Source organism: Misgurnus anguillicaudatus, chromosome 18 (genome assembly GCF_027580225.2).
Source record: "Misgurnus anguillicaudatus chromosome 18, ASM2758022v2, whole genome shotgun sequence".
NCBI lineage: Eukaryota > Metazoa > Chordata > Actinopteri > Cypriniformes > Cobitidae > Misgurnus > Misgurnus anguillicaudatus.
In genome coordinates this window covers 21078154-21106129 of record NC_073354.2, presented here as the reverse complement: position 1 = coordinate 21106129, position 27976 = coordinate 21078154, and the positions used below count along the sequence as shown (strand labels likewise).

At 37.3% G+C, this 27976-nt stretch overlaps 3 protein-coding genes across 3 annotated transcripts; 1 reads left to right on the top strand and 2 right to left on the bottom strand.

The window, feature by feature from the left end:
- Positions 1–10731: 10731 nt before the first annotated feature.
- On the bottom strand, positions 10732–15378 carry zbtb1 (zinc finger and BTB domain containing 1). Its single transcript, XM_055186378.2, has 2 exons — positions 15174–15378; positions 10732–13801 (listed from the first exon to the last, which is right to left on the bottom strand). Exon 2 carries the CDS (start codon positions 13795–13797, stop codon positions 11779–11781), a length of 2019 nt encoding a protein of 672 aa, XP_055042353.2. The 5' UTR covers positions 13798–13801; positions 15174–15378; the 3' UTR covers positions 10732–11778.
- Positions 15379–15430: 52 nt separating this feature from the next.
- zbtb25 (zinc finger and BTB domain containing 25) lies at positions 15431–20828 on the top strand. The gene is made up of 3 exons (XM_055186379.2): positions 15431–16059; positions 16913–17091; positions 18589–20828. The coding sequence occupies exons 2-3, from the start codon at positions 16919–16921 to the stop codon at positions 19724–19726; spliced, it is 1311 nt and encodes a 436-aa protein (XP_055042354.2). The 5' UTR covers positions 15431–16059; positions 16913–16918; the 3' UTR covers positions 19727–20828.
- A 1226-nt stretch (positions 20829–22054) lies between these two features.
- On the bottom strand, positions 22055–25558 carry LOC129429455 (uncharacterized). The gene is made up of 2 exons (XM_055186158.2): positions 25185–25558; positions 22055–24496 (listed from the first exon to the last, which is right to left on the bottom strand). The coding sequence occupies exon 2, from the start codon at positions 24400–24402 to the stop codon at positions 22951–22953; it is 1452 nt and encodes a 483-aa protein (XP_055042133.2). The 5' UTR covers positions 24403–24496; positions 25185–25558; the 3' UTR covers positions 22055–22950.
- Positions 25559–27976: the final 2418 nt, after the last annotated feature.

Here is a 27976-nt window from a genome sequence, read left to right as displayed (position 1 = left end):
TTGGCGAGATCTTTCAGTAGCATTTATTTCCATATCTATTAGCTTAATTGTGAGATAAAACACTTTGCCTATAGAATTGTGCTCAGGAATGGTATATTTATACGATTGAAAAATAACAGGAGACTAGGAAAAATACACTGTGCTAGCTCACCCATGTTATCATTTTAACCTACTGTATTTTATAAATGTACGAGTTGGGAAATACAAATATAAGAAAACCACGATGTACTAATAAACATATATTTTTTATTCAGTAGTGCAATTGTTTGACAAGATAAAACCACATTATATAATTTTTATACAGCATATCTGCAAAAAAAAAAAAAAAAATTAATTAAAAAAAAAAAATAAAAATAAAAAAAAAATATATATATATATATATATATATATTAATCTGGCACCTAAAGCATCTTATTAAATTATCCGTTAATAAATATAGAATAAAAATATTAGGACTATAAATGTGTAATGGTGCTAAAAATGTGTACAAACATTGCATGTTCTGCATACTATTTTAAACTGATCGTTTCAGGACTGTGCATTAAATCAGACATTAGATCAAAAATAAAGAATGATTAAAAAAACTATAGGCTTGTATATTTATATTCAAAGTTGGGAAAACACTTTACCAAATTAGAAACTTAACAGTACTTTAAACTATCAATTAAAAATATATTTTTTTCTTTTTTTAAGTTTCACAAGTTAACATTAACATATAATCAAATATAAAATAAAGCATGCTTGTCCAGGGGGAGTGCTAAGATCTTGAACCCAGAGTACTCCCCCTTCGTTAAGATGTACCGGGGTAAAGGAGGAATTCTGCAAAAATCATGAGACAGAGGTGATGGACGCCTATAGAGACCTCTTTGCGCTGATTGGTTGGATTACATGATCATGCTCCTTTTGATTTAATAAAGCTTAATAAAATGTTTTTGTCTATATTTTCCTTTCTGAAACAAAAAAATACATTTATAAATCTTATTTGTTTCTTTTTTTCTAAATTACAGATACAGTATTCAATATCAAACTGTTGTAATGTAGGGCATGGTAAAAGACTAAACAGTCATAGGGAAAGTCACTGTTACATGACCGGATGGCTGGAAGTGATTCATGATGAAAACTGAGCGGAAGTGCATAGGCATCAATTATTAATCCCCATTTGCACGGCAAACCCTTGTGGATTTGCCTCAGTTAATTAATTTAGAAAAAATATATCAAACAAGGACTTTAGAAAACTAAAAATACACATTTGATAGGTAATGGATATGTCTTGAAATGACATGTTTAATCAGTCTGACTGCTGTCTGTTGGGAATAGATTGCTTAATTAACACTCTACATTTATCTCTTTCAAGAATGTTGTGTGCTTTGTAATATAAAAAGATCTAGCAGCTCAAATTAATGTGTGTTGAATACCTGTTGGGACAGACTTTACAATTGATTGTATAATTAGTTATGTACATAACAAAGCATAAGATCACCCGAAGTATCCTGAACATCTCATTAATGTAAAATATTTCAGTACCTTGCTGTATTTCCAGCAATTAAAACAAAAGGACTTGGACATTCACTGCATATTGAAAGATGGTCTTGTGGGGCACTTTGTAATAAATGGAAACAATGAGCTTTACAGTAAACCCATTAATGGAAGACTCAGTTTAAGGGAAATAGCTTTTAGATGGTTTTGGTGGTTGTGAATGCAATGGTAAGCGGATAAATGGAGTGGTTAAAACACTATGGGCGGTTTCCCGAACAAGGCTTATCATAGTGTCAGACTAAAATGCATGTTTGAGCTGCCCTATAATTTAAAAACATTTGAAGTATCTTAACATATATCAGCGCCATTGTTTTATCTCAAGATGCACTCCAGTAATGTTTTTTGTAAGGTATTTTTGTAAAAACTAAATGCTCCAAGGCCTCCAAATATAACCAAGGTCTAGTCCTGGATTAATCTAAACCCTGTCCAGGAAACTGCCCTTTGAGTTCACAAAAACACACTGAGCAGTAAAAAAAACTCCTAACTAGCAAAAAAGGCCATATTAGTATCTCAGATTTACTTGTTTCTATTGTTTTGAAAGGTTTTTTGGACATTTTTAAATGCCACATATACAGTAGGGGTGGTTTCCTGGATATGGTTTAGATTAAGCCAGGATTAGACCTTAGTTATATTATGATATTTAAGTAGCTTTTACAAACATACCTGACAAAATACAATATTGGTGTGCATTTTGACACAAAACAATGGCACTGATATATTTTAAGATATGTCAGGGCAAGGCTTTTTTAAATTAATCATCTTAAACATGCATTTTAGTCTGGGACTTGGATAAGCCCTATGGGAAACCCCATAAGGTTTAAAATGGTTAAATGTAAATACTTATCTGCTTTAGGTGTAGTAATATACGGTAGATGGCGTCGAAATACCACCCTACATAAAAATAAACAGTTGTAGTATGCACAAATTTAAGTCATGTGAAATTACTTGAAAGTGACCTCATAATGAGACCTGAAAACTAAGATACAACAGGAAATTTACAATACAGGATGTGGGTCAGGTGTGATATCAAGAATATATTCTTAGAAATAACTTCCCTTAAAACTGAAAATAGCTTTGCAGTAATATCAGTCCTTGTATGCATTATTGTAAAGAGGAGGATTATACCTTCATCATGTTGCCTCTGACTCTATCCATCCTCCTTACATATTACATTCTTTAAAATTATTTTGTAAAAATGTGTTATGCTGTTTCAGACATTCAAAGAAATTGGTTAACCTAAACCGGCTTCTGTCTTACCTCTGATTTTACCTGATAGGCTTTATGCCCAGCTGCACTACTTCCTGAACTTCAGCCAGCTCCTTGTTTCCTGTCTGTCATTAGTGGACAAACTGATTAATCCAGGTGTGTCTGATTATTTTTGTTGTGACTACTGAGCCCTACTGAAAAATCCAGCTAAAACCAGCATAAGCTGGTTTTAGCTGGTTTAAGGTGGTTTACGCTGGTCCTCCCAGCCTGACAAAGCTGGTCATGCTGGTGGGCCAGCTGGTATTACAGCATGACCAGCTAAGTCCAGCAAGACCAGCTTAAAATGTGACCAAAACACAGCTAGACCAGCTTGCTACACCAGCAAAACCAGCTTCCTACACCAGCAAAACCAGCTAAAACCAAGCTGGGGACCAGCTAAAACCAGCTCACCAGCTTATGCTGGTCTTAGCTGGATTTTTCAGTAGGGAGGTCAGGCACACCTGGATTAATTAGTTTGTTTGTAACTACTGAGGTCAGGCACACCTGGATTAATCAGTTTGTCCAATAATGGCAGACAGGAAACAAGGAGCTGGCTGAAGTTCCGGAAGTAGTGCAGCTGGGCATAAAGCCTATTCCCTTTGCTTATTGAAGCTCACTGCTAATGTGTTTTCTGGATGTCAAGCTGACATTTCACAGGTGTTTACAGGACAAAGCACATGCACACACATACTAGAACAGAGAAATACTATAGAGTTGTGGGGGCAAGAGATTTGTAGATGGGCCATAAGGCAAGAAAATTTGACTTCCAACTTAATTCTTGATGAATAAAGGAGTATTTAAAGACTTGCTCATTTTCAACTTCCATAATCTTTTAATTTCACAAAATTTTATCTTATAGCAACTTCTTTTACTTCAGTTTCTGTAGCAATCCATGTCTTATTCAATCTCTCCTCTTGCATAGTTCAGTGGTAGAGCTTGTGTTAGTAATGCAAAAGGTCATGGTTTAAACACACATGCTTGTAAGACACTGTAAGTCGCTTACATAAATGTAAATGTATAATCTTCAATTTAGACCTTGTCTACGACCCAAATATAATACAATAAGCTTTTTTATTCTAGATGATTTACTGTTAATATTCATACAGTTTCAATTGTCTATCTGATTTAAAACTATATCAGTGGTCAGTGCTTATTTTTGTTATCTAAACATTTTTAAACTTTAGTTAGTGGTGTAAGTTGATCTTAAACCATACTGTGGCAAATAAAAATACAAAGACAGAACTAGGCATATCATATAAACAGACTTTGCAGGATTTACCCTGAACTTGGGGTCCAAAACATTGGATTTACATGATATAAGGTTATTCACAAAGCAGTGGAAATGGGCCTTGGTGACGCACATGTTTAATCCTATCAAATATTATTATGAGCCATCGTTGATTAATTCTCATGCATGCAGGTACAAACCGATTATATTCCACTTACTGTAAGATATTTATTCATCTATTAAAATCAGATGGTGAAGCTGAAATAATGAATGTGCTGTATGTTGTCATAACTTACAAGTGACCAGCTAACTCAAAAGTTAAGCCACCAGGAAACAAAAATCATCCCTGTCAGGAAACAAACTGATGAGAATGCCATAAAAAAACAATGCCAGCCTATCATTTCTTTCTATTTTATTTATGGATATTTTTACCCAGCAGGCTTTTGTCAGATTATCAGTCACATTTTTAGCCAGCATAAACATGTAAGACATTTTTTTTAAAGGAAAACACATCTATTTTTCAATATTTGACTATGTTCTTACCTCAACTTAGATGAATTAATACAATTAATACATGTGTGCACTTTTAATCTTTGTACAGCACTTCATGAATGTGTAAGCATTTAGCCTAGCCCCATTCATTATGACTCCAAACAAAAGTTTTATTTTGTGCCACCATACTTACTTGTGTAACTACTCAGTCTTTAAACAGTCTTTAAATAGGGAAAACATGGAAGTTTCTAAATTCATCCCTGTTTGGAGCCATAGGAATTAATGAGGCTAGGCTAAATGCTAACACATTCACGATGCGCTGTACAAAGTTTAAAAGAGCATGCATTGAAGAAAAGATAGATATGTATTAATTTGTCTAAATTGAGGTGAGAACATAGTCAAATATTGAAAAACGGTGGTGTTTTCCTTTAATATTGTCATAGACATATGGAATTTACATATGGAGTTTATGTTATTTTTAAAAAAGCTGACTAAAAGCTGCATAAAAAGTGTTTATTCAATTTATGAAACCAAATTTTCAAAGCACATATTAAACACGACATTGGCTTTATTGGGATTTAATTGAGAGTGATATAACAACGCTATCTCATGTTAATTTGTATTTATTTTACGAGGTATAGGCCTACAAGTACAATTTGCTTTTGCTTGTGACGCTAGGGTTATGGTGTGGTGGTTTCATCAGTTTTTTATGATAATCGTATGTTTTTGTATGACTCGCCTCATGCGAATTATGAATTCATGCAAATTAGCCAACTCGTAAAATACTTCTCATGAGTATTTATAATTTCTCATGAGATTAGGCTTTTTGATTTTTTTACTGATATTGCTGATAATACTTTTTATATAATAACATTTGTTTAGTAACAACCAAAACACTGTGGCCCTTTCCTACATATGTGTTTATATGTACTGTGAAATTGTTTTGATACTTTTTTTTGTTCAGATTTTTTTAAGGGAATATTTACTTAAATGGGTCTCATAATGAGAATCCCTGAAAACTTTAACATATGCAGTGAGATACAAAATTGTCATTTATGTTGAAGGTGCAAAAATCAATTGATTAAATGAGGCTATAGTGAGGTGAAGTTTAAAATAGTTTAAAATAAGTCGCTTGGATCTAGGCAGCTGGACAGTGTGAAAATATTATTGAAGACACAATAAAGCATAATATATAACACAAAATATATTATTCTGTACAAAAAAACGCCTGGTCAGATTTTTCTGTCTTGGGAACACTAAAAACAGGAAATCAGGCTCTAGTTCATTGCGGGAAAGCAGAATCTAGGAATGTTGTGGCATTTTATGTAGCCAAATGAAAAGATTAGATTGTGAGCAGCCTTTTAAGACTCTATTGGTCCTGCATTGATTTTCAGCATTAATATTGGTCATGAATCAGGAAGTAAAAGGACTTTTTATGAGTGCAGCCACAGTTCTTCATTGAAAAGCTGATGACGTTTGATCTCATTTAAAGGGTCTCCAGCATCAAACTACAAAAAAAATAATACTTCAACCTGCATGAAGAAAAGTGTTTCAACAAGGAAGGACTATACTGTACCATATAGAGCTTGTTCTCTTATTCAGAGTGCATTAAATATGTTCATTAAATATGTGTCATGACACATCAGAGGGTGGAATAATGAAACACGAAGAAAATTAGAGACAGAATTAGGCAAGAATGAAAGATTTTTGTATAGACTGCAGCCAGGTGGATGGCTACAGGTAGAAACATCTGCTCTGGACTTCATCTGCTTAATGACTTTAATGTATTTCTAATAAAAGTTACACAATAAAAACATACACTGTCTGTATCAGTAACTCTGAGGTACTGATATGAACTCCTCAGGTGCTAAGGTGTATTTATGAAAGGGTACTGCCCCTGTGACCGCTAGAGACCTTTTATTTTCTGATAATGTAAATATGTATGCACTCTGAATACAACAAAACAAAAACACCAAAACACAAAGAATTAGGATGGAGATCAAGAAGGATGACATAATGAACAAAACCTTGCTAAATGATAAGTAAAGAGCCAAAAGACCAGGTGGTTGGGCAGGGATGTCCTGGACACCTTTAAGAGGTCCATGACTGTAAACATATGACTAAAGTGGGTGGATGGTGTGTTATGGAAAGACTCTTCATTACTATAACGGGCATGTCCAGCTCCCGTGAGGACCAGACACCCAAAGTCGTGGCAAACAGACCTGCCTTAAAAGGACATCATGTAAACCAGACTAAATCAGATGGGCATGTGGGAAAGGCTCTGTGGGCCTATGATCTTAGGCAGAACGCTGCTGTTTTCAAACATATAATTAGGGATAATGGATATGAAATTCAATTAGATGGGTGTAACGGAAAGAGACTGTGGCATAGATGTTAGAGATAAGGCTTTTTTAACATATTAATATATGTAGCTTAAGTTATTGGTTTTGTTAGTGGATCAGGTCTGGTAAAGCAAAACATTTATCATCAGTTTGCACAGATGTATTAGATCCCAATTGATCTCCTCCTCAACACTGAGAATTTTTGGAAAAAGGTTTGCATCTGCATTGATTGTATATTATCTTAATCTGAGGAATCATAAAGCATGTAAGCTATTACTTATTCAGTAGCAGAGATGCTTTCAGTAGCCAGAAGACACAATGAGTCAAATGCACTCATGGGGAATGAATGCATAACCTGTTCATAATGTGCAAATGGAAGTACTGCAAATATAGGCCAACGTAAACAACGCCACCATGTGGATAAACTAAGAATAACACATAAGACAGAAAAACACTCAAATAGGAGCAGCCATGCTTTCAGAGTAAACAAACACACAAAAAAATGCACATCATGCATGGATACACTTGAAAAAAGACACAATAGATTCAATTGTCCCTTTCGAAATAATTACAACAATAATAATATTCATGTGACAATTATATTTAGGTTGAAATCAAGTTATTTAATGCATACAGCTCGGTTGCTAAACTATTGATATACCCACTGACGTCAATCAGGTATTTACTCCGAAAAAAACAATAAGTTGTTTCTCAATGCTAAACTCATTTGCTTGGTCAAATGCAGTGTTTGAATGCGTCACAGTGATCATGCGCCACAAGAGGTTTCCAGGCATTCAGTGATGGTTTCCAAAACCACAGGCTTATTGGCTGCAAAGGCACTAGAGCTGTTAGGAAACATGGAGGCATTAAAACGCTTTTAAACAGTCACGAGAACAACCATTTTGACACCCTGAGATATGGTCTGTTTAGTATTTTTATATGTGCAGAGAAGGCAGGTTGTGTATGTGAGATTTTGATTTGATGAACTCCTTTAAATACACTCCATATACTACACATTATCACACATGGAGTGTAATTGTTTCATGGACACAAATTGTCTGATGTTAACAGTCACAGTTGGTGCTAAATAATGTTGGTAATGTTTTCTTGCACACTTTGACTGGTTATTACCACCAAATATTGTTTAAATGGCACAGCCAGTTTAATTGTTTCTGATCATGCTTCCCTTTATGAACAGTATTTGCCTAATAGCTACTTGCAGCATGTTAATGTAATGTCAAAAAGCAAAAAAAAGCTCTCCAGATGTGGAAAGGACATGCCAGGATGGTGGCAATAAACAAGACACCCCTCACTAGGGCTGTCAAAATGGCTGAATAAGTACATTCGAAATTCGTCCTTGAAAAATAATAAAATTCGAATTATATTCGAATTATAAAGACCTACTTTATCTTGGAGAAAATACTCCTAAAAGCCCACAAGAGGGCGCAGCACAAAGCCCCAATAATATAAACAAATCATGCACAGCATATTTTTGGTTAAAACGAATGTTATAAACACTAATAAATTAAAGATAATTTCTTAAATTCATATGCAAAGGAACAAAAGTGCACATAGATATCTGGAAGTGCAAAATGCCTCAACAGCCAGCGTGTGTAGGCTATTAACACAAACATTGTCAAGAAACTATCCATGTATACATTAACAAATTATTTTATTTACCATACATTAATTAATTTTTTTTTATTACAGAGCCTCAGTCAATACAGAACACAACGCGTTGTCTTAATTAAATCAAAATTAACCAGTATATTTGTGCACCTGTAAATGTACAAAACGAATGCCATACATAGACAATGCATATTAATATAGGGCATTTTATATAATATATAAGTGGATAAATGTACGTGTTTCTAATAAAGTATGAAAACGAATTAATCTTTAAGCCAAAATAAGTGGGAAAGATCATTAGTCATTTAAATTTTGTCAAGCTTAAACGATATTCACAACAACTTATATTATATTTTGTGTGTTCCTTGGTTGAAAATATGTAGAAATATAAGCGAGTAATAAAGTACAGAACAGAAATGTTTAACTTACGCGCAGAGCGAAGCCGTTAATAAAGCAGACTCTCCGTAATTAACATAGAAGACGTGCTGAAACAGTCGAGTTGGCAGATGATCATCATGTTTATATTTCACGCAGATAATGTTGATGAAAAACTTGCATATCAAATGTCCAGGTGAAAGTCAAGTTTCCAGTCAGTTATAAAAATAAAGCCACCGCGGCGTTACATTGCAACTCTCTCATATGCGGTGTGGACTCTGTAGATGCACATATGGTTTTAATGTTGCTAAACAAGCAGCTGTATTATGGCACTTTCGTGTTGATCAGTTATTTTAAACTTTAAAACTGCATTTAGAAGCAGACGACATTAATTCTGTCATCTCAGCTAGTTTCACTTTGCGGTTGAATTCCAGTTGATGCTCCAAAAACCAAAGCAGCATCACACAGCCATTTTAATATGTATTCTGTCCGCCTCGTAATCCCCACTGTCTTTTCTTGCTATTTTCAAATGAATAACGCTGGCTTGCTCCGCATAGTTGACTGAGCCGTTAACGCTCTGTATAACAATCCGCGTCAGTTACGTCATCATCACGTTGCGTGAGCTTCCTGACACAGGTAAAATTCGAATGCAAAGTTTTACATTCGAATATGCATATTTTTTTTACATTCGACGAATATTCGAAATTCGAATTAAAATTTGACAGCCCTACCCCTCACCCTTACATGTATGCTTCCTATATGCCCCCAAAGGTAAGCAGTATGTCTAATTAAAGCTAGGGTGGAATACAATGACTCCATCTAGAGGTGACTTGTGGCACAAACCTGAACCTTAAAAAGTATTGTTTTTTGGATTCTGTTTTTGCAAATTGTGCAATGTTAGCAAATTATTTTAGAGGACACATGTAACATGTCTGTATCTGTATACCTACTAAAGATCTCTTAAATCTTTGGGAATATATATATATATATATATGCCAAGCTCATTAATGAAAAGAAAGCTATGCAAGTTAACCAAACCACTTTTGTTTGCTATTTGTATTTGGAAAAGTTTTTTTTGTTTTTCATAGTTTTGTCTATGGAAATGGATGAGATTGCTTAACTACAAACACAGGATAAGAACACAGATGCTCTTTTAAAATCTTACTTTAAAAGACATTTTTAATAGGCATTTTAAATAGTAAAAAACCTGTCTTAACTTAACATTTTTGTTATAAGTAAACGAAAGCTGTTTGACATGGTCGGTTAAATAAAGGGATAAAATATCCCAGATGGGTTCTGAGTGATCATTTGCATGGCAAATGACATGCTGCTTTTAACCAGCAGTCTGACGGCTGGAACAATTCAGCTGTCACCCTGCATGTTGTACTAGATTAACCTTTGTCTGATATACTAATATGCTTTGTCTGATATGCTATACTAAGTTATACTAAATATTTCACACAAATACTCACATAAAATGTTTAAACTTTATTTTTTAGTTCATAAAGCCAAGGACATATGAAACACTGAAGACATTTTAAAAATAAGCTAAAAAAACCAAGAGAAAAACAATATTTGCATATATTCCTTGCAATATTATTTTTACCACTCGAGAAAAATATTTTCACCATATTTAGATCATAACACACAACAATACACTGTACGCCCAGTGCAAACTTCTGAGCCGTAAGATATCATTACTAATGGTTGCTTTGGTCCTTAATAAACTCTTAAACCTCTCAATATCTTAATATACTTTCACACAATCCAAACATTAACTCAAGTTTAGTCAGTTTACTTAGATGGGATGACTTCAAACTAAAATACGGATCAAGCACTGTTCCAGATTTAACCAAAGTGCCTAATTAATTGTGTCTAGATTAATTTGTATAATTATTGGCAGCACCAAATGAACATCACAAACTATTATAGGTTTTTTATGGGACATTTTAGACAAAATAATTAATTTGAATGTGTGTATTTAAACAATAATGTAATAATTTATGTGCAATTGCGAATTGAAAGACCTATTTCGCTGGATGGACCCTAAACCAAAAGCAAACTGAAATAGCTTGCTCTGAGCAAAACAGTGTAGGCTAAAAATAAGTATTGAACAACACACAATCCTTATTAGAAACACACCTTGCATACACAATGAAATGTTTCATAAATCTGCTTAGATGAACTGTAGATGAATATCTTTGGGAAACCAAAGTAGCTATACACAACGAAACATACTTTGTACTCTGTGAATGCACACTAAAATTTAGGGGTAAATTTACAACAGGTTGCATAGATTCCTGGGTTTGTAGGTGTGACTACTAGGTACATACAGGTAGCTGAAAGAAGTGTTTTTCTCTGCTTTTTATCATAATATACAGTATTATTAGTGTTCTGGTGCAGGGAGTAATAGTGACAGCAAAACTTGTAATCTATTCTCCCTTATCTCTGTAAGCAAATGATCGTAGAGAATTATGGGCATGATACCAGAGTTACTTGAAAAATGACTAAAGAAAAGCAGAATGGCTGAAGACACCTGTGTTTGAACCTCTAGAAATAAAAGCACCACTAATAACAAAAACAATTAACCTTTCCTCATAAAATGAAATTTTAAAAAATAAACGTCCATGTGCACCACCACTAAAACATAATTATTCAAAAAGATGGATTTCTGATCTATAGCAACAACCGTTCAAGCTAGTATTTTTAACCGAAACACAACTGATCACATAATTTAGTCGACTTGGGATATCTTAAAACTGAAAAACAAATACTCTAGGCACTATATCCCACCACAAACATTGAGTAATGTATTCAAGAGTTTGCATACACACAGAAAGTGCAGATTTAAAGGTTGAAATTGGTGTCTAAGTGCATAGATTTCTTCTCACATTTACAGTATGGCTTATTTTATAGACCCGACTCTGCCTTTCATTGTCTCTTGTTGTGCTTAGAGTTGTAGTGGCTCCGCATGTCTTTCCGAAGGCGGAATTTCTCTCCGCACACCCCGCAGATGTACAGATGCACGTCCATGTGCTTCTCCAGGTGCTCGCCGCTTGGGAAAATTTTGAAACACACCTGGCAGATTGTCTCTCCGGCTGACAGGTGGGAGATCATGTGTCGCACGTGATCGTGTTTTAGGAAGGTGCCCTGGTCGCAGACGGGGCAGACGTACCGGGCCATTCCTTTGTGCATGTCAGTGTGCAACCGAAGCTGTCGTTCACGCAGGAACTGTTTGCCGCAGGTTTGGCAAGTAAACTGCTTCTCCTTGGTGTGAACGGTGTAGTGCTCCCGTAGGTGACACCTCTGGTAAAAGCCTTTACCGCAGATTGCACAGAAATGCTTTCGCCGATGGTCTGGCTCGCCGCTGTCTTCCAACAGGACGGGACGGAACGGCTCCTGTTCGGGACAAGCCAGCGAGTGCTCCACAGCGAGAGTTTCACTTTCAAATATCAAACCGCAGAGAGGACAGCGAAAGCCAATGTCGGCTGCTTCAAGCAAACCCTCTTCCATAGCTTCTCCATCTTCGAGCAGAGGTGAGTCGTCGCCTGGAGAGTCCGTCTCAGGACCCTGGGGCTCACCGCAGCGCTCGGCGTGCTCCTGCAGCTGTCTGCCTTTAATGAGCACTTGGCCACACCTTCCACAGGCACAGATATGTCCCATGTGGCTGGAGATGTAATGAGCAGACTGATCCTCTTCTGTCAGCAAGGCTCCACACAATTCACAAGGAATACACGCTTCATCTTGCTTCTCTTCTTTGATCACGTTTGCATCTTTACTTTGACCCTCCAAAGCATTGCCGGTGCCGTCCATTGCAGAAATCCCTGCCTCTTCCTCGCTGTCAAATTTCATTTGGTCTGCAACATCTTTGTACACCCTGCTGCGAACCCTGCAGCTTCCCATGTTATGGTTTTCTACCTTCACCACACTTTCTAAGTCTGTCTCCGAATCATCATCTCTTTCCACTTTAATGGTTATATTCCTGGAGAAGGTTGTTTCACCGTCCATGCCAGAGGCAACAGACCTGATCACAGTCTCTGCGTCTGACTTGTGGTCTGACCAATCTTCTTCACCCTTGCAAACTGCTCTGTGTTCATCCGTCCCCTCCGAGGTTAAACTCTCCGCCTTGCCAGTGTCACCGTACGTCTCCTTGCCGACTTTGGGTGTCTGGAAAGCTTTGCGGTTGGTGCACGTAAGGATGTGCTCAATAAGCAGCTTTTCACAGCTGAACACAAAGCCGCAATCATCACACGTGTAAGTGCGACCAAAACGAGGACGTTCTTTAATGGTGGAGCCTCGGCCCGAAGTCCTCTTCCTTAGGTCACATGGTTGATCTCCAACCGTCTCTGAGTGTGGCAAAGGGTGTGGTATGACCACATCTTCAGCAGGCCTGACAGTTGAAATGTTAATGCTTTGACGAGTAGGTGTGGTTGAAGTCTTGGGTGCACGTTCGTTCTCAGCAGTGCTGGGCCTTTGCTGCTCAAACATGCGGACGCCAAACATCATCTTGCCGCCCGCTACACTGGACGAGGACGAGGAGCTGGATGACGAAGCGGAAGATGCGGAGGACGAGGGAGTCAGATTGGAAGTCCGGATGTCTCTGAGGTCCTCAAGCGAGTCGGGGATGTAGTACATTTGTAGGTAGGCCATAGAGGATTTCAGCTCATCGAACTCATAGTGATCCACAGCGATACGGCCAAGGTACATGAGCTGCAGGATGAGATCGAAGCACTCCGCGCTAATCTGCATGTTGCTGAGATCGAATCGCGCCGTTCCCTGCTGATCTCGGATGAACATCATTCTGAAGTAAGAGCTGCAGGCTGCCAGCACAGCTTTATGGGCCCTGAAGTAAATGTCACCTATGGCGATACAGCAGTCACAGAGGAAACCCCACTCTCTTTGGTTGTTGAGCTGCTGCAGGACATGCTCGCTGTGGCTTGGCCTTGCCATTACCCTGTGCAAAAGTGTACAGAAAATAAACAGCCCATTAATCCAAGTTTGGGAAGTCTCGTTCCCACTCAAATGTGCCAATGGTTTACGACTATCGTGATAATGGATTGAAATTGCATGGATGGATTGCATGGATGGACAGATTAATGAATTGAGTGTTCCCGTAGCTTAACTGGTAAAGTATTGTGTTATGCAAAGGTCATGGGGTAAATCCCAGATAAAACATAGACTGATAAAAGAAATGTAGCGATTTAATGCACCATAAGTCACTTTGGATCAAGGCTCCTGCCAAATGCATAAATTTAAATGTAATGCAAATATTGCTTAATAAATAAATAAAGAGACAAACTGATCTAACACGCAAGTTCCTTGACTCCATGAAACAACAAAACAAAATATGAGCGTCATATCTGGACTTTCTGACTCCTGTAAAAAAGTAAACTTGCAAATATCTTAAATGAAATATGAATAATTAATATAAAACAACTTATTTTAGTACTATTTGCCAGATATTAAAATACGTAAGTGTTTTTTATTGAATATTTTTTTTTAAATAACATTTTGTAAATTTAAACTTTAATAAAGGGACAGGCTCAACAAGTACAATTTCTTTTAAGGCCACTTCCATGGACAATAACCTCAATAAAAATGCATTTGATCATAATATACTTAAATAGACCCTGCTATGTATATAGCCTAATATAGTAATTAAACTATAACATATTATAGACTAGTATAAAACTCTAGTAAATACTGTTTAATAGTTTAATATATTTACTACAGTAATATTAATACCTAGGAATTACTACAGTTTACTAAATACAACAGTAGGCTATACTACAGAATTTTTAATTGTGGTAAGAAATATTCTTGTAAAGTGGTTTACAGATGCTGTGCCAAATTATAGGCTACAGATGTACACTTCATCACATAACAATAATAAAACCATGCTTCATTTATCTTTATTTAAGTGCGTGTAGTTTATGTAGTTTGTTTATGTTTCCGTTCTTCAGCTCCATTATAAAGCCAAGCGGAGAGCTTCACATCCCGCCCACGCGTTCTCATTGGCTCATTTCAGCGACACAATCATGCGGGCGTTGCGGCTGTCAATCATACCGCACTTAAAAGTAAAAATCAAACTATTTCAACAGCGAACTAAACATACGATCGTACCTATATCCACGCTGACAATACGAAGTATTTAAAGGATATATTACGCACAGACGACAGAACAGAATATATCTGAGCACGTCGTCGGGAGATCTCACGCAAGCATGCAATGCCACCCCCGCGCAGCTTCCCGCACATACGCTGCGAGCAAAGCGTCACAGTACTGCAGCTCGTGTTTACACGCAAAATACGCTGAAAATACTCACCTACGGTAATGGGCGCTAACTTGTAGCGAACGACAGGATTCGAGGGATTACACGGAATGAAGAATTTCCACCTCGTTTGTCTTCGTCCAAGCGAAAACTTGGGACGAGAATATCCGATGTCGAGGGCGAAGCCCCTTGTGCAGCGCGGATGAAAGAACTTCCGCACAGCCGCTGTGCGCGCTCTATCACCGCACTGAGATCCGGCCCCACTCACGCAAATCCAGCCCGCCCCACACGCGCAGCACTGTGAAAATGCAACCAAACCATGCATGAAAATGTTCTCTTCAGGACGAGCCCTGACAAAATGTTAAATGCTCCCTGCTAAATGAATACATGTACTGATTCACTTGGTTTAAAGTTATATATAATACTGCATTTTCCCTCATATATATGTGGAAATGCTGGTATAACTGTCTTTTATAAAAATGTTTTATAAAAAATGTAGTATGGCTTTTATTTGCATTGTATTGCGTAGTTGTTTCATATATTATTTATTACCTATTCACTAAATGCCTAACTTAGCCGAAATGTGTTAGCACCATACAGTAGATGGCTTGCTCTTCCATGAAAGTACAGTAGGTGTAATTCATTGTTTTTTTGTTAGGAACTTTATTAGTACACTAGACCAACTTAATAAGTTATAAAGCGACTGTGTCGCCCTTCACTATAAAAGATTAAAAACGAAACGAACGAGCATTTCTAAAAACCAAAGCATCCGCTTTTTATGTTATTCACCGTGCGCGTCTGGATCAGCTAATGTACAGTATGGTCACGTGACGGATAACAAGCTAAGCCGTCAATCGCATAGGAAGAGCCGCGAGACCATAAGAGAATTGCTCCAGCTGCAACAAAAACGAAATTATAATCAGTTTCTCTCGTGTAGTTGGTAAGAATCCGTTTTTTAGGGGACGATGTGAATGCGTTTTATCTGTGCTGTGGTACGTGCATGTTTTGTTTGCCAATGTGCATGAAAATGTACACCGTTTCTTCGACAACACTTGATCGGTACAGAGCAGACGTGTGAAAATGAACGTGATTCAGACCAAAATGATACAAAACCATGAGCTGAATGATATCCTTCACGATATTTGATGTACTATTTATTCATTCAGTCATGACATTTTTCCATGCGATTGCATGCTGTTTCTATGGGCTTTTGTGTAATGATCAAAGAATGACTGAAGAATCATTGTCTGCATGCAGATACTCGATACTGTTGCACTGTAAACATTAAATAAGTCAGGTCGTTACTGTTTCGCCAGAAGGTTTACAGTATAATGAATACAATGATTCATTGTCACTAATGAAGATTAAGTTACAAATAATAAAGGGATCAAGGCATGGGAAAAATCTTAAAATATAATTTAATACCTGAATAATATGCATATTTATGTTAGCAATGTAAAAATATGATTTATAGATTGTCACAATAGGCGCCAATGTACAAATGACACTGCTATCCAGATGTAAACATCTGGTCTATATTGTGTCAAACATTATAAAGATGTTGTGCAAATGTTGTTCGCTAGAGGTCGCCAGTTATCAACTCTTCTGCCAGACTCCTCATTGGTTTGCTCTGTGCTCCAGCATGTTCAGAAGCATACATTTTTGTGCCTAAAAGCTTTGACTAAGTTTTACAGGCGAATGGGATTTTTAATGTAATACTATTATAATATCTGCATAATAACATTTATTTTGTTTTTACATTGTGCTGTATTCCATGTATGTGGGTGTAACAGGTCAAGATGGATGTGTCTGGCCATAGTTTGTTTCTCCTGCAACAACTGAATGTACAAAGGGAGTTTGGCTTTCTGTGTGACTGCACTGTTGCCATTGGCAACGTATATTTCAAGGCTCATCGCGCTGTCCTTGCTGCCTTCTCAAACTACTTTAAAATGATCTTCATCCATCAGTCCAGGTTAGCTGAAACTCTAATACTCCTGCTTGGAATTTGCAGTATAGTTTACATTTTTTGAAATCTAAAAACAAAGTTTTTACACCCATCAAGGTTACAGTAGGCTTTGGCCTAATCATTTTTTCACAATCAACCTTCACATCTCTGCTACAAATGAACCCTTAAAGTTTGTTTGTGGGACTTACCGTTATTATACAATTACACCGAAAGTTACAGGAGTGCAAATGTTACAACTTACCCCATATGTTGGGTTAATATCAAACTGAGGGTTTGTTGTAACACTTGCTAAAAAATTTTGTTTAAACACAAATATTCAATAAAATTCTGTCTATTTAAGGTGAATATTGTTTATATATCTGCCTATAGTAGATAGATATTAACACATTCATCCATCCATGATTCTACATCTAACCATCCTTTCATGCATCAATGCATAGAAATAGGTTTTTTTAAAGGGCTGCACAATTAAGACAAGAAAAACATACTTGTCACTCACACTCACCTAAAGGATTATTAGGAACACCATACTAATGCTGTGTTTGACCTCCTTTCGCCATCAGAACTGCCTTAATTCTACGTGGCATTGATTCAACAATCAGCAATCTTTAGAAATGTTGGCCCATATGGATAGCATCTTGCAGTTGGGATGCACATCCAGGGCATAAAGCTCCCGTTTCACCACATCCCAAATATGCTCTATTGGGTTGAGATTTGGTGACTGTGGGGGCTATTTTAGTACAGTGAACTCATTGTCATGTTCAAGAAACCAATTTGAAATGATTTGCGCTTTTTGACATGGTGCATTATCCTGCTGGAAGTAGCCATCAGAGGATGGGTACATGGTGGTCATAAAGGGATGGACATGGTAACACAATGCTCAGGTAGGCCGTGGCATTTAAACGATGCCCAATTGGCACAAAGGTGCCTAAAGTGTGCCAAGAAAACACCCCCCATACCATTACACCACCAGCCTGCACAGTGGTAACAAGGCATGATGGATTCATGTTCTCGTTCTGTTTACGACAAATTCTGACTCTACCATCTGAATGTCTCAACAGAAATCGAGACTCATCAGACCAGGCAACATTTTTTCAGTCTTCAACTGTCCAATTTTGGTGAGCTTGTGCAAATTGTAGCCTCTTTTTCCTCTTTGTAGTGGAGATGAGTGGTACCCGGTGGGGTCTTCTGCTGTTGTGGCCCATCCGCCTCAAGGTTGTGCGTGTTGTGGCTTCACAAATGCTTTGCTGCATAGCTCGGTTGTAACGAGTGGTTATTTCAGTCAAAGTTGCTCTTTTATCAGCTCGAATCAGTCGGCCCATTCTCCTCTGACCTCTAGCATCAACAAGGCATTTTCACCCACAGGACTGTCGCATACTGGATGTTTTTTCCAGCTTAGGTCATTTACAGTTTTCTACATAAAATGTATTTTTTATTTACATTGATAAAAAATCAAACTTTGATCAATTGTAATTCGATTACCTTTCTCATCCTCTTTTCCAGTGAGTGTATAAAGATCCAACCCACAGATATCCAACCAGATGTCTTTAGCTACCTGCTACACATAATGTATACAGGCATGGGTCCCAAACAACCTGTAGACCAGGTCAGACTTCAAGAAGGCATCAAGTTTCTCCATGCATACCAGCTCTGCCATAAAACCGGTGAGGGTGGTTCAGATGCTTTCTCTGACCCTGTTCGTATGTCCAACCTCTATGGTATCCAGATCTCTTCTCAGCTGACCGGTAAAGAGACCTCAGGCTTAAAGGCGGGTGGTTCACGGGACCCAGAGGACAGACGCTCTAGCGCAAGGGCCGATCGTACACACGGCCGATTGTCTCTTGCTTTAGGTCTTGAGGGCATCGCGAATGAGAGGCAGCCTCAAAGCTTTCGCGCCGCATCTTCGGTGGTGTCAGGGGACGACTCTGATATCTCTGCACGAATCAAGCAGGAAAGAGTAGAGGAGGAAGAACAACAACAACAACAAGGCGGCGAGAAGGAGCCTTGCTCTCTCTCCCCAAACCAGGTGAGCCCCTGCCAGGCAGGCCTGTTTAAAGATGGCCCTCTTGCACTTCTGTGCCCACGTTGTGGCGAACGCTGTCTGTCACCTGAAGGCTTACAAGAGCACCTTTTTACGCACGCAGCCTGTGCCCTCGAGCCTAGCGGTCTGATGGAGGGCCCTTCAGAGGACAAATCCGAGGAGCATGCATCCCTAGAAGAAAGACGGCCCCTTAAGGAGCACATAGACACGGGTAGTCTAGAAGAGGCCTTACGGCAAAGCCAGGCCCTGGCTGATGAATTAGCCATGGAACTCAGACGAGGTGCTGGAACCGGACAAAGTGGCAGCCCGTTAGCAGTCTTCACCCGAAAACGAAAGATGGCCTGCGCCGTCTGCAACCTTCGCTTCTCACAGAAGAGCCAGCTGCAGGAGCATATGTTTGCCCATGTGGGCAAGCCGCTGAGATACCACCGCTACAGCCGCTTCTGCGGGCAGCTGCTCCATGGTTGCGAGGCCCAGCCGGATATCACCGCAGCCACAGGAGAGGAAACAGCCAAGGACACTCAGGATAACGGCAGTTCCTGCTACTCATTGGACTCCGAGGTCTCTCAGGAGAGTGTTGACGCAGTGACTGTGGAATGAAATCTGGGAATGTAGACCCATACAAACACATCAATTGCTGATTTGATTTCTGTCTCAGCACCAATACGCTTGTGTCCTGTCTCAAACGTCCTTGTCAGTAAAGTTTTGTTGTGTTGATGATTGTTGTGTTGATATGTTGGATGGCTGAGATAACATTTCAATACTATATTTGAAGAAAGTATTACATTAAAAAGCATGTGCACATAAATGTTTTTAAAGGCCACCCTAAGCTAATAATTTCTGACTATTTCTGGTTATCTTCAGCTGTGGCCTAATGATTAAAATGCACTGAGCTGAGAGTGTAAATGATCCCTGACCTAAATCAAAACTGGTTCAGTGCCTTAGAGTATTTTTGCCAAACATCTTTGAAATGTAAAGCACTTAAACTATCACTCAGCCAGTTGAACCAAACCCTGTTTTTAGTGTTATAATGTTTTAATTAACATACCATACATTTGAACAGTGCCTATTTGTCAGTGCAAAGTTATCCAAGACGTCTACACAATCAAAGTAATTTGTCAAAAGAATGTGTGCAACAGGTGCTTTTCTAAAAGCATTTTGATATTTTAAAAGACTTTCAAGGTTATATTGTATATTGAAATACAGCTTACTACATTATTAACCTTACTACAAAAAAAGCAACATTAGAGTAAAAAACAGCAGTGGGACATACATACTGTAGATTCAGTCATATTTCGAAGACATGCATTATTCAAAGATTATTTTGCTGAAGCATCTAAAACATGCAGAGGCATAACAAATGTGTCAAACACATTTTTTTTTTTTTGAACGATTTATTAACTTACGACATCACTGACAGTAGACATGGTTTCCTTTGTGCTGTATTTGAACTGTTTAAGTGCCAGTCTTTGCAGTTTTATTTTTTTAGTACTCAAACCAAGGCTGGTGTACTGTGGTGAGTATTATAAAACAGTGAAACTTGCATTTGTGTTATTTGTGTGACTTGTAAGGTGCATTTTTAAGAAGTCCTTATTCACCATCAGCACGTAGTGCCATTGTGTGATAATATGTTCTGGTTATTTTTTTAATAAATAGCACACTAAATAAACTGATTTATATACTTCAGTCACTGGTTCCAATACTTTACCTGTTTGTCTTGTAATTGCAACTTATTACCACTAGATAGCAGCATGTAGTCACAAGAAAACATCTTGCACAACTGTCACCAATTCTGTCTCTGAAAACATTATGGGGTGGTTTCCGGACAGGAATTAGCTTAAGCCAGGACCAGGCCTTAGTTTAATTATGAAATAAACATGCCTTATTAAAAAAATACTTATGTTAATCTTGAGGCAAAACAAAGGGTACACTGTAAAAATGTTGCTGTAATTATGCAGCTGGTTGCCAGTAACTTACTGTAGAAGAGTTGTTACATGTTTCATGCTCATTTAAAGGAACACGCCCACATTTTGTGAATTTAGCTTATTCACCGTATCTCCCAGAGTTAGAAAAGTCCATTCATACCTTTCTCACCTCCGTGCGTGCTGTAACTGTCTGACGCAGCCCCCGCTAGTTTAGCTTAGCTTAGCACAAAGACTGGAGGTGAAAGGCTCCAGCTAGCATACTGCTCCCAATAAGCGACAAAATAACGCAAACATTTTCCTATTTATGTGTTGTGATTTTTATAGTCACACCGTGTACAAATAACAAGGTCATACGAGACACAGCCATCTTTTAACAGTATACATACTGGGAACCAAGTAGCAGTGCTTCGCCTTCTGAGAATATAGTTCCCAGTATGTATACTGTTAAAAAAGATGTCTGTGTCTCAGATGACCTTGTTATTTGTACACGGTGTGACTATACAAATCACAACACATAAATAGGAAAATGTTTACGTTATTTTGTCACTTATTGGAAGCAGTATGCTAGCTGGAGCCATTCACTTCAATTCTTTGTGCCAAGCTAAGCTATAGCGGGGGCTGCGTCAGACAGAGCTACATAACGCACAGAGATGAAAAAGGTATGCATGGACTTACGGTGAATAAGCGAAATTCCCAAAATGTGGGTGTGTTCCTTTAACTTTGAACAAACTGTTGCCAGTAAATAACATAAATGTAAAATCTACAGTAAGTTACTGGCAGTAATACACAGTATTAGTGTAATTTCTACAGATTTTTTTACAGTGTACTGATGTATTTTAAAATATGTATGACCATATGTGCCATTCTTCCCGGACGAATCCCGGCCAGGATTTCGGGTGCGTTTTCCGGAAGTTGTATGTGTCGACTGCATATGTCATAGAGGATTATTATTATTATTAGAGAAAAGTTACATTTTAAGGTAAGAATGAAACTATGATTGTATGTCTAATGTTTTTAACTGAATGGCATTATGCGCTCAACAAATACGACTTCCGGAAGACGCACCGAAATCCTGGCCAGGACGCGTCCGGGAAGAATGGCGCGTATGGTCACCCTAAAAATATGTCAGTGCAAGTTGTTTTTAGTTTGGACAGCTTTTATTTTAGTCTAGGAGTCTAACCGCCCCATGTCCCCAAACTCTGCTTGTTTTACAATATATAGTGAGTTAACATAATTTATAAGTTTAGTGTAGGTTTCAGTCATGGTTATTTAAATTTGAAATATAAACTGATGCACACACCTGGGATTTCAAACCACACATTTTCATAAAAACGTTGACTTAATGTCAATGGGAGGCAGTGTTCACAACAGTTTTACACAACATATCAACAGATTCTTGTACAGATGGAAAATATCCTAAGCATGTGGCTCAATGCCTTCTTGTAGTCATGTGTGGGATATTCATTGCTATAGAAACTAGCCTGCCATTGCAGTGACGTGAAAAATTATGCAGTTTAAAAATATGAACAGTAGAAGGTAAAGGCATATAAACATTTTTTAACATCATTTAACTCTTGAACAAATGTTAAATACATATAAATAATACTAATAAGCATATGGGGATTTAATTATGATGTCTGTAAGATGAAAGGTTAAGTCATGCATGATAAATTAAAAATAGCAACTATAAAATTACAGTAAAATCCCACAATCTGACTTTAATAATTTAATCATTATAAATATTATTTTATACACAGACACATTTGAATGTAATCACATAATATGTCCCTACTGTACATCTGTTACAGTTTTTATATAATAACATCCACAAAATAAAAACAATAGGAAACCCTTTGCTAAATACAGTACGTGTATGCGTGAATGTCTGTAAATCTGTGCTTACGCACGGTCCAAACTTATCTGATTATGCTGCTGCTCATTTGCAAACTGTTCCACTGCGCCACGGATGGCTGCCTGAACCATTGAAATTGCCGTCTGAATCAGTAAAGTCTCATTACATCGGCTGTGGTCCGGTTCAGGGGACACACTCTGGTCAGAAGGATGTAATGTGTTGTTCGTCAAGCGGTTTATTTTTAAATGTTGCCAGGACCCATTCATTGAGAGGAAATCAAACCGTGACTGATTGACATTGTCTTCCTGGTTCTCTTCCTCTGGAGTATACACACGCTCTATAGTAATCACTGGTTTGCATTTAAAAAATTGATCAGACTCTTTCTGGTCTACATCATTTAGCACATCACCTATACTTGTGTTTGGCAGTGCACAGTTAAAGCTGCAAGATGAATCCAACAACACATTAGTTTGTAAAATTTCATTTGTTGGCTCTGACACGGGGTGTTTATTTTCAATTTTAATTTGACCTACATTTGGGTCAGGACAGATTTCCTGCTCATCATCAATGTGGCCAGATTCAATATTTGTGTTAATGCTCACATCTGCACTGATTGTAAATGTTTCTGGTGTGCTTTCCTCAATTTTTTGTTCTTCCTCTTGGTGCTCTTGTTTATGGATGCTGGGAATCTCCATGTTAGCTGTACTTGGCTGATTCATTTGGTCACCTGCTACTTCATTGTGTGCTGTTGTAGAAACATCACATTCAAGCTGATCAATAGGAGACTGTGCTTTCTTTCTTCTTGGAAACATGCGGTACATTTTTTTGAAAGGAGCTTTTGGTTGTGTCTCCTGAAGAACCACGCTGTTACCTTGCTCTTGTCTCCCTTCACTGACATTCGAGGATCTCTTCGAAATGGGCCATAACATTAAGAAAAAATTCCTTTTGCCCTTTTCACGAGTGACTATTTTATTGTTCGCATCACATTGTTTATTTTCATATGGTGAGTTAGTGTCTTTGTGAGCTTTGTTTTTATTTTTCTTTGTTTCTTGTGGACTGTTTTCTGTTCTGTCCTCAGCATGTCCATCACAATCTGATTCTTTCCTCCCCCTGCCACTACAGAGCAGGGAAGACAATGTCCTCTTAATGGTTGTCTTCGAAGCGCTTCTAGTCATTCCGGCTTTATCATCCAAGTTTTTTTCTTTGCCTTGATTTTCCTCCAATGTTACAAGAATTCCTGAGGTGTCTCCTTGAGCATCATGCTCTGGTTCCTCCAACTCTGGGTTTTTTTGAGGACTGTTGTGGGACAATTCTTCTTGTTTTGCAATATTCTCCGACATGTCTTCACAGCATTTATCTCGCCTTTGCCTTCTGTGAGAATCTGCCTTCTCTTTGGATTTGTTGGACTTTCCCAGCAGAAGTCTTGGTGGTCCTGTCAATTTTCTCTTCAAACCAACCCTTTCCTGGCAATCTGGAAATTCTGTTTCTTGTGTGGACATGGTCAATCAAACAGTACGAAAGTCAATAATAGTCCACAGTGACCATATCGGCGTGATTACATAAGTGGATGGTTTTTCCACTCATATGTCAACCCTGTGAACCAACATAAAACATTGCATTTTAAGCTTAGAGTTTTTCTATTTAAAAAAATGTAATATACAATTTAAATACAGTAAAGTATTTTTCTACTGTTTAAAATTTAAATGCATTGATTTGTTACAATGCTTATTTCCAAATATGTTTTTTATGTATTCATTGTGTAAATTATCCAAGTCCATATTTGTTAAAAGACACAGCCTGCCCTGTGCATTGCATTTAACAGCCAAACAGCCACAAACTGACACTCACGAAGGGCGTGACAACGTTTTTATAGATATATTAGACTACATGAATAAAATATAAAAGACAAAAATAGACGGGTCTTAACATTAAAAATGTAATATTTGTATTAATTCCTAATGCTTTTTGGTACATGCAGTATATTGTGTTTTCAAGTGAGTTTGCGCTGAGATGCTTACAGTCACTCTTTTTAGATTAAACAGACTACAGGAATTTAAATGCAATGGCAAACTCAAAACTCTGTTTGAAAATATGATCTTTTTCTCTTTATATAGACTACAAGCTCAATTTTTCACCATTAAATCAAGTTTAAGACTTAATCTCAATCCTTATATGTTCAATAAAATATAATAGGTAATGCAAAGAACAGAATGTTTACTAAGATAAAACATCGTAAAATACAACATCGTACTGCGTACAACTTTATACGTAAAATTCATACCTGGAGGAGGGCGATGAGATTGAAACAGTGTTTATAAATCCACTCGCTGAACTACCGCGCTCTGGAACTGCACGCTCTCAGTCACTCACTGGTTACGCGCCTGTATCTGTTTCCATGGAGATCAGATGAGTGACACTTTATGCGAGCGTCCCTGTCATCCCGCCATACAGAGGAAGGGCCAATAAGATGCTATTGATATCACTGCGAAACCTCGGTTAAACATTTGGTTAAACATGTGATCGTGTCTGTGAAAACACGTAGTCTTTTTTTGGTGTTTTCTACATAAAATTTATTTTATAATGAACGTTATGTAAAAATATTGACGGTGTAAGGTTATGTCAAAGATTTAAATTAATGTGCATAATGATGCATGAAGCACTAAGTATAAAAAATGGTTAATAACAACAATGACTTAAAAGTCTTAATGAAGTATAAATTAATGTTTTTCGGTTTTATAAATAAGTTTGCTTAAGCATGTTAGTCTTAAGAATATCTAACTGTAGTGTGCTACAAAACAATGACAAAAAATTGCATTCAGAGGCTATAAGACTTCATGATTTTCAGATCAAAAAATTGTATGACATAATTCTACAGCTTTTCATCAGATTTCTGGCTGTGAGGTAAACTAAACACTATTGGCTATTTTCAAAGAGGAAAGAAGCCACTCAATATGTGCCTTAACCTGGTTTAATAGAAATTACATTAAAAAAAAAGTTCACATATTTATTAAAGTATATATAGTACACACTCTGAGCAGTTTAATGAAATATTCATGATAAGCAGATGGAATGCAGGATTTAATTCTCAAATATGACCTTGCTTGATGTTTGTCACATGTGCACACATAACCTCTTATCTATATCTAGTTCTCCCATGGGGTTGTTTACCATCATTCAGCACCAGCAATTTCCTTATAGACTGCTTAGAAAAGGAACTGCATCTTTCACTACTGTATATGACATAGTGGTCTTGGCATCTCATGCATGAAATGTTATTTCATACTCAAAGTAACCAATGCTAATGCTCAGTGACGTTCAGTCCCAGAGGTCTGCAGGAAATGTTCGCTGAAAGCCTCTCTAGAAAAACAGTTAATAGACAAGCTGAACTTACAGAGCACTACCAGGCAAGATTATTTAGGCAGTCTCTCACTTAGTGAATGGACCGCCTTACTGCAAAACCAAGTGTCCTGACCTAACCTGAGTGACTCAGTATCTCACTTAACAAACACAAATCTATTTTCATACTCACAGAGTGACGGACTGATTTAACACTCAGTTCAAAAATAAAAATGTGTTAAATGAGACAATTGTTTTATCCTAGCATTTTTCTTTAAAACTCAGATATAAGTGATTTTTAAACAGTTAGGCCTACATACAACTGGCAGTTCCCCCCCTCCAAAAAAAAGAATTACCATCAAAATGCACTTCATAGCCATACTCACACAGTTTATTGCAAAATAGTCTTACTCTATTTAGAGCCACCAATTGCAATTTTGTCAAATTCATAGGCTAAAAGTTAAAGAAAAACAAAAACAAACAGTTGTTTTCCAACAAAATCTAATTCAGCATGCAGACAATAATCAAACAAGTAACTAGGCATGCATGATGTAACACTGTAAAATGACTTGTAAATAAAAGTTGATTATACTTAAAAAATATAAGTGCAAAACATATTTTGTACAGGCAAACATGTTACAAACTTTGGTTCAAAATTAGCCTGTATATTGAAAACTAATCGTTTTACTTAACACTGTTATTTACACATTTATTTGTCTGGGTCTATATAGGAAAAAGTGCATAAACAATGTTTCTGGTCAAAAAATATATATGTAAGTTGTTTAAAAAAAATAGCTGTTTAAAAAATATTTTTTTTTAAATACTGTAGCTGTCATAAGTGAAAGACAATTTCAGAATTAAAGGGACAGTAAGTAGGATTTACCCCCACCTAGTGGTGAAATTGTATTTTGCATTCAAACGAACAGTGCTCTCTAGCGCCTCGCTTTTCCAAATGCGTGTTGCAACTATGGTAGCCGTTATGTACTCACTGATCTCCTTGTCCGTTCAGCTGGTTCACGTGTTCTGAATGAAAATGTGTTGTGGAAACGCGTTGCTAGTGCTTTTTGTCCCTCTCTGCTATTATAGTTTATCAATACCGTGGAACGACATGGACGCTTCCTTGGACTTATCCATTCAATGTAAGTAAAAAGAAGAAATTCTAAGCTTACAAAGTCAGATCATTGGCAGAGCCCTTTTGACACCAATGAGGACATATTTATGAATAAAGACATTGATTTTGATTAATAAAACACCTAAAACCCTACTTACAGTCCCTTTAAAATTTGAATTAAACAAAACATATTACATAATACAATGTAGTGCTGTTGGTTGGTAGCTATAATTTTTGAGGTTCGATCACAAAGAATCTGTGATAAAGGAATGTAGTTTATAAAAATGTCATAAAAATGGGGCCCCCTGGCACCATCTCGCGCCACATCTACATTGTTACTCACAGCTCCAGATGTCTGGAAAGGACACTTTTAGACTATTGAAAGTGAACACTGTCTACATGACAAGAGCTTTGGCTGCTGAGCATAATGTTTCTCAAAGAAATTAGGTTAAAAATAAACTAGACAAAAATAAATGATCTAATTATAGCTTACAATCAGTTTAGTATCTATAGCAAGCAGCAACGTCTGGGAAAAAATGAAAGGTTAAGCTAATATTTCATTTGACTGAGGCAGAGAAAGAGAGAGACAGAGAGAGAAAAACACAGAGAGAGAGAGAGAGAAAGAC

What these genes read in the sequence shown, in the direction of transcription:
- zbtb1 (XM_055186378.2), bottom strand. Translation starts at nt 13,797, where the DNA reads ATGGCAAGGCCAAGCCACAGCGAGCATGTCCTGCAGCAGCTCAACAAC.
- LOC129429455 (XM_055186158.2), bottom strand. Translation starts at nt 24,402, where the DNA reads ATGTCCACACAAGAAACAGAATTTCCAGATTGCCAGGAAAGGGTTGGT.
- zbtb25 (XM_055186379.2), top strand. Translation starts at nt 16,919, where the DNA reads ATGGATGTGTCTGGCCATAGTTTGTTTCTCCTGCAACAACTGAATGTA. An exon ending in ATCTTCATCCATCAGTCCAG is followed by an intron (nt 17,092 to 18,588) that starts GTTAGCTGAAAC and finishes CCTCTTTTCCAG; the next exon opens with TGAGTGTATAAAGATCCAAC.